This window comes from Gekko japonicus, unplaced genomic scaffold (genome assembly GCF_001447785.1).
Source record: "Gekko japonicus isolate JY-2015 unplaced genomic scaffold, Gekko_japonicus_V1.1 scaffold424, whole genome shotgun sequence".
Lineage (NCBI taxonomy): Eukaryota > Metazoa > Chordata > Lepidosauria > Squamata > Gekkonidae > Gekko > Gekko japonicus.
In genome coordinates, this window is record NW_015165247.1 from 121,073 (window position 1) to 133,337 (window position 12,265).

At 54.7% G+C, this 12,265-nt stretch overlaps 1 protein-coding gene across 1 annotated transcript in view; it reads right to left on the reverse strand.

The window, feature by feature from the left end:
* Nucleotides 1–556: 556 nt before the first annotated feature.
* Nucleotides 557–12,265, reverse strand: part of LOC107109464 (unconventional myosin-Ie-like) — a 72,634-nt gene continuing 60,925 nt past the window's right edge. Inside the window, exons 23-27 of the mRNA XM_015410094.1 lie at nt 11,920–12,077; nt 9,443–9,523; nt 6,252–6,435; nt 3,228–3,409; nt 557–1,275 (exon numbers count right to left, since the gene is read on the reverse strand). Coding sequence (XP_015265580.1) covers nt 1,199–1,275; nt 3,228–3,409; nt 6,252–6,435; nt 9,443–9,523; nt 11,920–12,077 — 682 coding nt within the window. The 3' untranslated portion in view covers nt 557–1,198. The remainder of the gene's footprint in view (nt 1,276–3,227; nt 3,410–6,251; nt 6,436–9,442; nt 9,524–11,919; nt 12,078–12,265) is intronic.

Below are 12,265 nucleotides of genomic sequence, written 5' to 3' on the forward strand. Positions count from 1 at the left end.
TCTTATGCGGGCGTGTTGTCCTTTCCTGCTTCTCTGCCCCAAGGCAAACTGTTCGGCCCCCTCGGTTCCCCCTTTCCGTCCCGATCTTGGATTTCTTTTCCAGTCGGGATCAAAATTATTATTATTATTTTTAAAAAAGCATTTTGAATATATCCAGAAATAACATTCACTTCAGGAGAGGGTCTCAATTCACATAATTTATTCCAATTGTCAACGGTGTGGTTCTCCCCCCCACCCAATCCCTCTGCCTGGCCCCAGAAGCGGGCTGGTCATCTCTGCTGTGGGCGGAGCTCTGGGTGGCTTGTGCTCAGATTCCTGCAGCGAACACCTCCCCGGCATTTGCAGAATCCCAGCTCCCCTCCCCCCTCTGTATAACAGAGGGTACACGCGTTAACACGAGAGCTCGCGGGCCTGCTGTGTTGGGTTGCCAGGTCTGGGTTGGGAAATTCCTGGAGACTTTGGGGGCGGAGCCAGGAGAGGGCGGGGCTTGGGGAGGGGAGGGGCCTCAGCGTGGACAACGCCCGTAGAGTCCACCCTCCGGGGCAGCCGTTTCCTCCAGGGGAACCGATCTCCGTCCGCCGGGGATCAGTTGTAAAAGCGGGAGACCCCCAGGCCCCACTCGGAGGCTGACGACCCTGTTGGGGTGGGCCAGAGAACCGCTGCTCAGCAGTTTCCCCTTCCCCTGCCTCGGGCACGTTTCGCTCGAAGCCGGAGTCGCGGGTGAATTTTTCGTTCCGGAGTCCCGCCGGTCTCTCTCCTTCCTTGGGGGTGCAAGGCTTGGTCGGAAGCCAAGCCCACCCCCACCCCCAGTCCCTGGTCCAAAGTTCTGGGATGCTGGAATTCATCTGCGTGGCTTGAAGGGCGGAGGGAGGAAGGAGGGAGAAGTTAGTATAGGGAATGACCTCATCAGTCCTTACACAACTGAAGATAAAAGCGGGCTGTCCATCTTTGAGCAGCTTCCTCTGGGTTTTCAAAGGCACAGTGGCCACCTGTCCCGGCCGCTTTCCCAGGTGCACTCTTGCTGGCGGGGAAGTTTGGAGGGAGTGCCGGGTGTGTGTGTGTGTTCCTCCTGGGCTCAGGTGTGGCCCTCGGCTGTCTCTCGTAGCAAAGGGCAAAGCTGCCGGTGACCAGAAGAGAGGAGCGGCCTCCAATCGCCCCTCGCGGCTGCCCAGGGAAGAGGTGGAGCAGCGCCCTCGGCTCAGATCTTCTCCACGTAGTTCCACGGGAACAAGCCTTCTTTGCCCCTGATGCGGCCCTGCCACCAGCCGGAAGGATCTGCGGGAGGAGAAGGGGTCAGGCAAGGAAGAGCGGTCTTTTCTCCAGGCAAAAACCGCATCACAGGCAGTCATGAGGCTCAAGGTCAGCAAGAACATAAGGAAAGCCTGGCTGGATCGGAGCAGCGGTCCACTTTGGGGTACAGGTGGACCGGGCGCTAAATATGAGCAGTCGGTGTGATGCAGCGGCAAAAAAGGCCAATGCGGTCTTGCAATGTTTCCTCTAAGCCAATCCAATCCAAAGCCTTTTATTGGCATATAAATAAAGATACAGTAATCTAAGTACAGAATCATACAGAGTCAAATTAAAATTGCCGAGTAACATCACAGAGTATCATCATAAAGAAACCTGATTCATCATATCATTTATCAGGCCGTAGGGCCATGGCACTGCAGAGAAACTTTGCTGCTATTTCAGTTATTTCTGTATCTGAGTTATCAAGCAAGAAAATCATCAGGGGTCTCTAAACATTGGCCTAATATGGGATATAGAAGATCCCGACGGGACGCCAAATAGAGAGGGCACTGGAAGAGGACATGGGCAACAGTTTCAACACAAGCTATGCAGTCCTGTGAGCAAAAATTCTACTCTGTGAGCTACCGGCATTAAAGTCGTGAGCGAGCGATGTGGCCACTGCATAGATTAGTTGCTCTGGAGCCCTCCTTCCTGAGCTGAGGCAAAAAGGTATGAGCCGGAGGCTAAAAAACTGTGAGCTAGCTCACACTAAGTCAGCTTAGAGGGAACAATGGTCTTGGGGTGTATCAACCGGGGCATCACATCCAAATCACAAGCTGTCATAGTCCTGCTGTACGCCCCATGGGCCAGGCTGCACCTGAAGTACTCAGGCCCATAGCCACCGGAGGTGGGGGCTTGAGGTGCCGCTGCCTCCTCCCGAATTGGCCCCCCCATTTCTTCACACCCAGCGGAAAAATCCACCGTTAGCAGAAGAGACCCGTAGCATCCAACCCCCACATTTCCAAGAGTGGCTAGCCAAGTGCCCAGTACAAACTTTTAGAGGCTGGCTGTTCCCATAGGGTAGACTGTCTCTGCCCACGGAGGTTCTGTGGCTCCTAATCTCAAGACAGATTCACGGGAAACAGGTCTGTCAGTGGCTACTACCCTTGGTGACCCAAGGGAATCCCAAAGGCAGGAGGTAACATGGAGGGAAGGCCTCGGCCTCTCTGCCCTGTTGCTGGCCCACCAGAGGGACTGGCTGGCCACTGAGTGAGACGAGAGGCTGGGCTAGAGGGACCCTCCCTGGTCTGACCCAGCAGGGCTCTTCTGGTGTTCTTCTCAGGGGAAGGCCTCGGCCTCTCTGCCCTGTTGTTGGCCCTTCGGAGGAACTGGCTGGCCCCTGTGTGGGACAGGAAGCTGGACTAGATAGACCCTCACTGGTCTGATCCTGCAGGTCTCTTCTGATGTCCTTCTCAGGGGAAGGCCTCGGCCTCTCTGCCCTGTGGCTGGCCCTCCAGAGGGACTGGCTGGCCCCTGTGTGAGACGGGAGGCTGGGCTAGAGGGACCCTCCCTGGTCTGACTCAGCAGGGCTCTTCTGATGTCCTTCTCAGGGGAAGGCCTCGGCCTCTCTGCCCTGTGGCTGGCCCTCCAGAGGGACTGGCTGGCCCCTGTGTGAGACGGGAGGCTGGGCTAGAGGGACCCTCCCTGGTCTGACCCAGCAGGGCTCCTCTGATGTTCTTCTCAGGGGAAGGCCTCGGCCTCTCTGCCCTGTTGCTGGCCCTCCAGAGGAACTGGCTGGCCCCTGTGTGAGGCAGGAGGCTGGGCTAGATGGACCCTCACTGGTCTGACCCAGCAGGGCTCTTCTGATGTTCTTTATCAGGTGAAGGTCTTGGCCTCTATTAGTTGGCCGGATTAGATGGACCCTCCCTGGTCTGATCCAGCAGGGCTTTTCTGATCCCTTTAAGAACCTCCTGACCACCCCAGACCTTGAGGCTCACCTTCCTTGATGATTTCAATGACCTCATCTGCGTTGAAGCTGAGCTCGTCTGTGTCTTGCGCGTCGTAGGCGTACAGCGCCCGGCACTGTGGGAGGCGTGGCTGAGGCTTCGGTTTCGGTTTGGGCTTGGCCCGGCCTCCTCCCGGAACGGGCTTGGCTTCCTTGGAGAGGCGCCGCTGCAGGCTGGAAAGGAAGCGGCTTAAGTTTAGGTTGGGGATGGGAAGGAGGACACCTGAAGCGCCACCCGCAGTCCTCCCGGCCTTTCCCCAGAGGAGAAGCTTCCAGAGGAGCCATGATAGGAGCAGCCCCCGGCTGGTGTTTCCTGCCAGCCTTCCTGCTCTCTCTTGGCAGGGTCGCCCCCCCCCCCCGGCTACCTGATAGAACTTGAGGGATCTGCTATCCTAGATAGGTTATTATGTCTGCCGCAAGGGTTCCGAAGCAGTTCGAAAGCAAGACATTGCAAGTAGATAAATAGGTACCACTTCAGTGGGAAGGTAACAGCGTTCCGTGTGCCTTACACACGGGAGTGAGCTCCCGTCTCTAGTTCCAGCTCCTGCCAACCTAGCAGTTCGAAAGCAAGAAATTGCAAGTAGATAAATAGGGACCACTCTGGTGGGAAGGGAACAGCGTTCCGTGCGCCTTGGTGTTTAGTCCTGCCGGCCACATGACCACGGAAACATCTTTGGACAGCGTTGGTTCTTCGGCTTTGATACGGAGATGAGCACCGCAACCCTAGCGTCGGACTCGACTGGCTTTCGAGCAAGGGAACCTTTACCTTTACCTTTTAAGGGTTCCGAAGGGACCCTAGAAAATATGCTTTTTTTGTGCTCACAAAGATAAATTATTGTGCCTTATGTCACAGTCCTTGAAAAAGATTGTATTCAAAACGGGTAAATTACTAGAGTCCTGGGGGACTTGGGACTGTGGAACTGACATGGTGCTGTCTGAATATTTGTACAGAATCTGAAAAATGTTCCCCCTAAACTGTGGAGTCTTGTGAGCAAAAATTCTACTTTGTGAGCACCTGGGCATTCAAGTGGTGAGCGAGCGATTGGGCTGCTGCGTAAATTAGTCTGCTCTGGAGCCCTCCTTCCCGAGCCGAGACAAAAAATGTGTGAGCCAGAGGCTAAAAAACTGTGACCCAGCTCACACTAACTCAGCTTAGAGGGAACACTGTTTGGGAGCAAAAATTCTACTTTGTGAGCTACCAGCATTAAAGCTGTGAGCGGGCGATTTGGCTGCTGCGTAGATTAGTCTGCTCTGGAGCCCTCCTTCCTGAGCTGAGACAGAAATGTGTCAGCCAGAGGCTAAAAAACTGTGAGCCAGCTCACACTAACTCAGCTTAGAGGGAACGCTGTTTGGGAGCAAAAATTCTCCTTTGTGAGCTACTGGCATTAAAGCTGTGAGCGAGCGATTGCGCTGCTGCATAAATTAGTTTGCTCTGGAGCCCTCCTTCCTGAGCTGAGACAGAAATGTGTCAGCCAGAGGCTAAGAAAATGTGAGCTGGCTCACACTGACTCAGCTTAGAGGGAACACTGAATGTAAACCTGCACTCTGATGTTTTGTTTGGGTGAAACCTGTTTTTGATCATATTTGACACCAATATTGATATAACAGTATAGAAAAATAAAAAGAACAGAATTGATCTACCTTGAACATACATCTATTATACACAGTGCTATATAATTTTGCATGTCTTCCTAACATGGTGACCCTCGGTTTTTGTATTCACCCCCAGGTGGGGCCTGGAGACGTCCTGAAGTCACACTTGGTCTCCAGACGAGAGAGACCGGCTCCCTTGGAGAAAGTGGCTGCCGTAGGGCGTCGCGCGCCACTAACGTTCCCTCCCCCCTCCAAGCCCCGCCCTCTCCAGCTTCCTCTCCCTCATCTCCAGGAATCTCCCCAGCCTGGAGTTGGCAACCCCAGGCACAGCGTTTCCCCCTTCATTTTGCAGGAGGTGCGCCAACCAGCCACGTGGAAGCCCCTCCGGTCTGCCCACTGTTCTCCTGCCCAGACCCAGATGTGCCGCTGTGCAGGAAGACCGTTCACAAAATTCAGCAGTCGGCGGAAGAGGCCGAGACAACAACGCGAGGCCATCGAGGGGAAGGGGCCTGTAAAACGGAGCAGTTCCCACCAGGCTTTTGATTAGGGTGCCGCCTTTTAACGCTATGGCCCCTGGCCCCGACACTCAACGACCAACAGCCCGGCAGGAACCCGGACTACGGCGGTAGGCGGCCTTCCGATGTTGAGGGAATGCCGCCATCTTGTATTCGTATCTATGTTTTTAGCACTGATGATCTCATGCCGTGATCTTAATTGTATTTTGTGTTTTCATATATTTCGGTGTTTTAACATACACACACACACAGAGGGGTCATTTCGTAGAAAAAGAGGTGCAGGGGCTCATTAGCATAATGTATTAGCATAACTTATTTGCATATGCCACACCCCCTGACCTCACCGGAAGTGTGTCAGAAGGCAACACCCACCGCTCAGGCTCCACTGGACTATTTTGGATTGCTAGCTATTGGCAGGGGAGGACTGTGCAGATCTGTCCTCGCAGAGGAGGGAGAGCTTGTACCTGAATAAAACTTGGTCTTAAAGGTGCCACTGGACTGTTTTGGACCATGGGGCCAGGGGAGAGCTCTGCAACTTACCTGGCTGCTCCTTGCTCTGACTGAGGGCTGCTGGGAGCAGGGGGTGGGGCTTGTTGCATGTGCCCGCCCCCTGGGTTCTTTACTGCCGGAGCTCCGCTCCTGTGCGCTCCTGCAGGAAATGACCCCTGTCTCTCTCTCTATATATATATTCTGTAAGCCGCCTGGAGCCTGACACAGCGGAGAGGGCGGGATACAAATTTAACAAACAAAATAAAATAATAAAAAAACATAAAAAGAGACCCAGACCCAGCTTCCGAGCCGCCGTCTGCTTGAAGCGGGAGAGACCTCAGTCCTGCTGCACAAGGATTCGGGGAAGGCGAGGAGGCCACACAGACGCGCAGCATACACGACACCCCCAGTTGACTCACCCGGCCACGCCCTGGTCCGGGACGTTCATGAAGTCCAGGTTGAGGTGGGCGGGAGCCGCTTTGGCCCTTCGGCTGGCCCCTTGCCGGGGCAGGCTGGGTTGCTCCATGCTGCCCTGCCGGGCCACGGAGAGACGGGGCTGCCGGACACCGGGCCTGCCGCCCCCCCGGCTGCTCCACTTCGGGCCTGTGGAGGGGCAAGAGGGGAAGGGGTCAGTGGAGGGGGGCTGTGGGGGGAGCATCGGGCACCCGACCTGGAGGGTGGCCTGGCTGGTGCGCGGGGGAGAGGGGTGGGGCAGAGGCAAGAGAATCCTTGGGCCCGGCTCACCCAGGTAAGAGCCACTGTGGCGGACTTAGGAGCACAGGCAACCTGGGTTCGAATCCTCACCTGTACCACCTGAAGAGAGCAAGAGAGTCCAGGACCGCCTTCAAGATTAACCGAAGTTTCGGCAGGGGAGGAGCTTTCATGAGTCACGGTTCATTTCTTCAGATATCAGGGGTCATTTCGTAGAAAAAGAGGTGCGGGAGCTCATTAGCATAACTCATGTGTATATGCCACACCCCCTGGTGTCACCAGGAGTGTCAGAAGGCAACACCCACCGCTCAGGCTCCACTGGACTGTTTTGGATTGCTACCTATCGGGGGGGGGGGGAATGGGCAGATTTGTCCTCGCAGAGGAGGGAGAGCTTGTACCTGAATAAAACTTGGCCTTAAAGGTGCCACTGGACTGTTTTGGACCGGGGGGGCTCTGCAGCTTACCTGGCTGCTTCTTGCTCTGACTGAGGGCTGCTGGAAGCAGAGGGCGGGGCTTGTTGCATGAGCCCGCCCCCTGGGCTCCTTACTGCCGAAGCTCCGCTCCTGTGCACTCCCACAGGAAATGACCCCTGCCGAAGGTGAAGTGAGCTGTGACTCACAAAAGCTCATCCCCTGCCACAAATGTTGTCAGTCTTTAAGGTGCTACAGGACTCTCTTGCTCTTTTCGGCTGCTGCAGACAGACTGACATGGCGGTCCATCTCAATCCACTTCTACCATGGCGGCTTGCTGGGCGGCCTTGGGGCCGTCACAAACTCTTGGCATGGCCTGCCTGTTGTCAGAGGGCAGCTGAGAGGAGAACAATGTTCTAAGTGGATCCCAACAGAAGAGAACCGCAGGATAGAATAAATAAATGCAAAAGGTGGGGGTGGCTACAAGGATAGGCAGCTTCAAGAGAGGACTGGAAGAATACCTGGAGCAGAGGTACCATCAGTGGCTATTAGACACAAGGTATAGAAGCAACACTATGTCTGGGGCAAGGGATGCTCTGTTATTCTTGGTGCTGGGGGGAGGCAAGAGTGGGAGGGCTTCTGGAGTTCTGGCCCTGCTGGTGGACCTCCTGATGGCACCTGGGTTTTGGCCACTGTGTGACCCAGAGTGTTGGACTGGATGGGCCATTGGCCTGATCCAACATTGGTTTCTCTCTTATGTTCTTATGTCTGGGGCAAGGGATGCTCTGTCTTCTTGGTGCTTGGGAGGGGGGGCAACAGTGGGAGGGCTTCTAGTGTCCTGGCCCCACTGCTGGACCTCCTGATGGCACTGGCATTTCTGGCCCCTGTGTGACCCAGAGTGTTGGACTGGATGGGCCATTGGCCTGATCCAACATTGGCTTCTTTTACGTCCTTATGACTGGGGCAGTGATGCTCTGTAAGTGCTTGGGGGGGCAAGAATGGGAGGGCTTTTGGAGTTCTGGCCCCGCTGATGGACCTCCTGGTGGCCCCTGGGTTTTGGCCACTGTGTGACACAAGAGTGTTGGGCTGGAGGGGCCACTGGCCTGATCCAACATGGCTTCTCTTTTGTTCTTAAAATGCATGCAAATGGATTCCACCTGCAGAAACTCCACCCTTGAGCTTGGAGAAACACTTTTGGAATGGGAAGGTTCACAGAAGGCTCATCTGCCGGTGGGCCCCCCCCCACTCAGAAGCCTCCAACAGGGTCACCTCCCCAGCCCCATTCCACATCCTCGGCCCTCCAGACAGCTCCCCTCTCCCGTCTCTTGTCATTCGCTCCTTCCTATTTTTCTAAAAAAAACCCTTTCTGAGTCATTTAGCCGATCCCCCTTGTGGTGTTATCCTGTTCAGTCTTCCAGTGCTGCTAAGGGATGCCTTGGAATGAAGTTGGGAGAAGGTCAAAGCCGTCTCGGGTCTCACCCTGAATCGGCTCAGCGATGGGATATTAGGGAAAACGTTTTAGCAATAAGGGTGGAACTGGTTGCCCAGGGATGGTGCGGCTTCTCCTTCCTTGGAGGAGTTTAAGTGGAGGTTGGATGATAATTTTCCGGGGATGCTGTAGGTCACCCCTGCATGGTGCCTGGGGGCCCCCCCGGAATGGACGGTCTTCAGGTCCCTCCCGACAGTTTCATTCTATGATGCTGTAACTCCTGCTCTGATCAGCAGGGGCCGAGCAAAGAAAGGCCTTTCCAAACACCTGCCAAGCTTTTTCAAGGGAGTCCTCTTCTTGTGGACAGATTCAGAGAGAGAGGGCCATCGATGGCTAATAGCCACGGGGAACCTCCATGTCCATAGGCAGTTAACCTCAGTTCTGGAAGGCAGCATCGGGAAGGCCGAGGCCTCCCTGCCCTCTTGCTGGCCCTCCAGAGGAACTGGCTGGCCCCTGTGTGAGATGGGAGGCTGGACTGGATGGGCCCTCCCTGGTCTGACCCAGCAGGGCTCTTCTGAGGTTCTTCTCAGGGGAAGGCCTCGGCCTCTCTGCCCTGTTGTTGGACCTCCAGAGGAACTGGCTGGCCACTGTGTGAGACGGGATGCTGGACTAGATCGACCCTCCCTGGTCTGACCCGGCAGGGCTCTTCTTGTGTTCTTCTCAGGGGAAGGCCTCGGCCTCTCTGCCCTGTTGTTGGACCTCCAGAGGAACTGGCTGGCCACTGTGTGAGACGGGATGCTGGACTAGATCGACCCTCCCTGGTCTGACCCGGCAGGGCTCTTCTTGTGTTCTTCTCAGGGGAAGGCCTCGGCCTCCCTGCCCTGTTGTTGGCCCTCCAGAGGAACTGGTTGCCCACTGAGTGAGACAGGATGCTGGGCTAGATAGACTGCTGGCCTGATCCAGCAGGGCTCTTCTAATTGAATCTGAGACCTTCTGTATGTGATGCTCATATTCTGCCACTGAGCTCTGGCATCTCTCCCAACCACCAATGCTCTTTTACCTGCAGCCGTCGGAGCGTTCCAGCCGTGGGCGGGAGCCCCACCAAGGTACCGGCTCTTCCTCTTATCCTTCCGGGTGGGCCCTGAAATTGAAGCATCAACAGTCAGCTCTGCAGGTGAAGCTGGCCCCGATCCCCTCAGAACACACCGAGCGCAGCAGCGGCCCTTGCAGAGTTCGAGAATCTCCCCCCCCCCCAGCTCTGAGGAGACCATCCCACGCCCAAGGAGAGCAAGGAGGGCCTTCCGGAACCCTGATATCATCAACAAATGTGGGGCAGGAGACACAGGACATATCTTGGATGGGTGCCTGCGACCTCGTTTGGAATACTGTGTGCAGTTCTGGTCACCACACCTTAAAAAGGATATTATAGCTTTGGAAAAAGTGCAGAAAAGGGCAACTCGAATGATAAAAGGGTTGGAACATTTTCCCTATGAAGAAAAGTTAAAACAATTGGGGCTCTTTAGCTTGGAGAAACAACAGCTGAGGGGTGACATGATCGAGGTTTATAAGATTATGCATGGGACAGAGCAGGTAGAAAAAGAGGTACTTTTCTCCCTTTCTCACAATACAAGAACTCGTGGGCACTCCATGAAACTGCTGAGTGGTCGGGTTAGAACGGATAAAAGGAAGTACTTCTTCACCCAAAGAGTGATTAACACATGGAATTCACTGCCACAGGAAGTGGTGGCAGCTACAAGCATGGACGGCTTCAAAAGGGAATTAGATAAGCATATGGAGCAGAGGTCCATCAGTGGATATTAGCCACAAGGTATAGATAGGGGCTCTGGGGCAAGTGATGCTCTGTCTTCTTGGTGCTTGGGGGGGGCGGTCATCAGTGGGAGGGCTTCTGGAGTTCTGGCCACACTGCTGCACCTCCTGATGGCACCTGGTATTTCTGCCACTGTGTGACCCAGAGTGTTGGACTGGATGGGCCACTGGCCTGATCCAACATTGGCATCTCTTATGTTCTTATGTTCAATCTCTTCTTGTTCTTCTTAACCACACCATACTGGCTCTCCAGTTTCTTGTGAACGAGCGATTTGGCTGCTGCATAAATCGGTTTGCTCTGGAGCTCTCCTTCTTGAGCTAAGAAAAAAATGTGTAAGCCGGAGGCTAAAAAACGGTAAGCTAGCTCACACTAACTCAGCTTAGAGGGAAAACTGGCTGGAACCCTTGCCACCTTCCTCTAGAGCTGCATTTGAAACGCAGCGAGGGGCTGGATGTAAAGAACCTACAGTACTTGCTAAATCAACGTGTACTGTTATCGCTGTGGCCGCTATCGCTATCTCAATCAAGAGGCGGGGTTGTCCTTCATTTCAGGTTAATTCTGGGTATGATCAGTTTAATGTAATTTTTTTGTTCAATCATCGGAGTGCTCAGTTTGAATTACACCGCCGAGGAAGGCCCAGTGCCAAAATGCATTTGGTATTGGTTCTTGCGCATGGAGATGATATGTACTTTAAAAACCTGTATTTATGTAAAGGGACATTTGTCTTTATATGTACTTCTATGCTGAACCACAGGACCAGTGTTCTCTCTAAGCTGAGTGAGTGTGAGCTAGCTCAGTTTTTTTAGCCTCTGGCTCACCTTTTTTCATCTTGGCTCAGGCAGGAGGGCTCCAGAACAAACTGATTTGTGCAGCAGCCAAATCGCTCACTCACCAGTTTGGTGTCGTGGTTAAGTGTGCGGACTCTAATCTGGGAGAACCGGGTTTGAGTCCCCACTCCTCCACTTGCACCTGGCTGGATGGCCTTGGGCAAGCCGTAGTTCTGACAAGAGCTGTCCTTGGAAAAGAGCAGTTTGTGTCAGAGCTCTCTCAGCCCCGCCTACCTCACAGGGTGTCTGTTGTGGGGAGGGGGAGGGAGAGGAGTTTGTAAGCCGCTCTGAGACTCCGAGTGAAGGCTGGGGTATAAATCCAATCCAATCCAATCTGCTCCTCCTCCTCTCCTCCTTCTCCTCCTTCCAGTTTGGTGTAGTGGTTAAGTGGGCGGACTCTAATCTGGGAGAACCGGGTTTGAGTCCCCACTCCTCCACTTGCACCTGGCTGGATGGCCTTGGGCAAGCCGTAGCTCTGATAAGAGCTGTTCTTGAAAAAGAGCAGAGTCTGTCAGAGCTCTCTCAGCCCCACCCACCTCACAGGGTGTCTGTTGTGGGGAGGGGAAGGGAAAGGAGTTTGGAAGCCGCCCTAAGACTCCTTTGGGCAGTGAAGGGCCATGGGGTGTAAATCCAATCTCTTATCTTCTCTCTTCTTCACAGCTTTAATGCCAGGAGCTCACAAAGCAGGATTTCCGCTCACAAGACTCTCCACAGTTTAGAGGGAGCATTGCGTGGGACTGTTGTTTTCCAATGGCATTTTAGCACTTCTGAATGCATTATTAAATCATGTACGATATTTTGTACATCTGCACTATGTGCACAGTCCTACCTTACTTTCTTTTTCTTTGCGCCAACTCCCCAAGCAGAAGACGGCACACTCACGGGCGTTGCGTGGCAAGCCGGGCCCGATGCTGACGACCAGCACTTTGCCGTTGTTGCGGAGCAGGGCCAAGTCCCCCTGGCAGATCTGGAACTGGATCTGACGGGAGCCGGCAGCTCCCCAAGGGCCCCACCCGTCCTTCTTCACCTTGAACTCCAGCCTTGGAGGGGAGAGGGGGGGAGAACGTCAGAAGAGCCAGGCCCTGGCTGCACCGAGATGGACGGCCGGCACGCCCACCCAGGCCCCCCTGCACCCGGCCACACCCCTTCCTGGCCCCCGGTCAGGCCAGCTCTCGCCAGGGCTCCTGAAGCCACCCTGCCATTAGCCGTGTTTTCTTCCACCCACGTT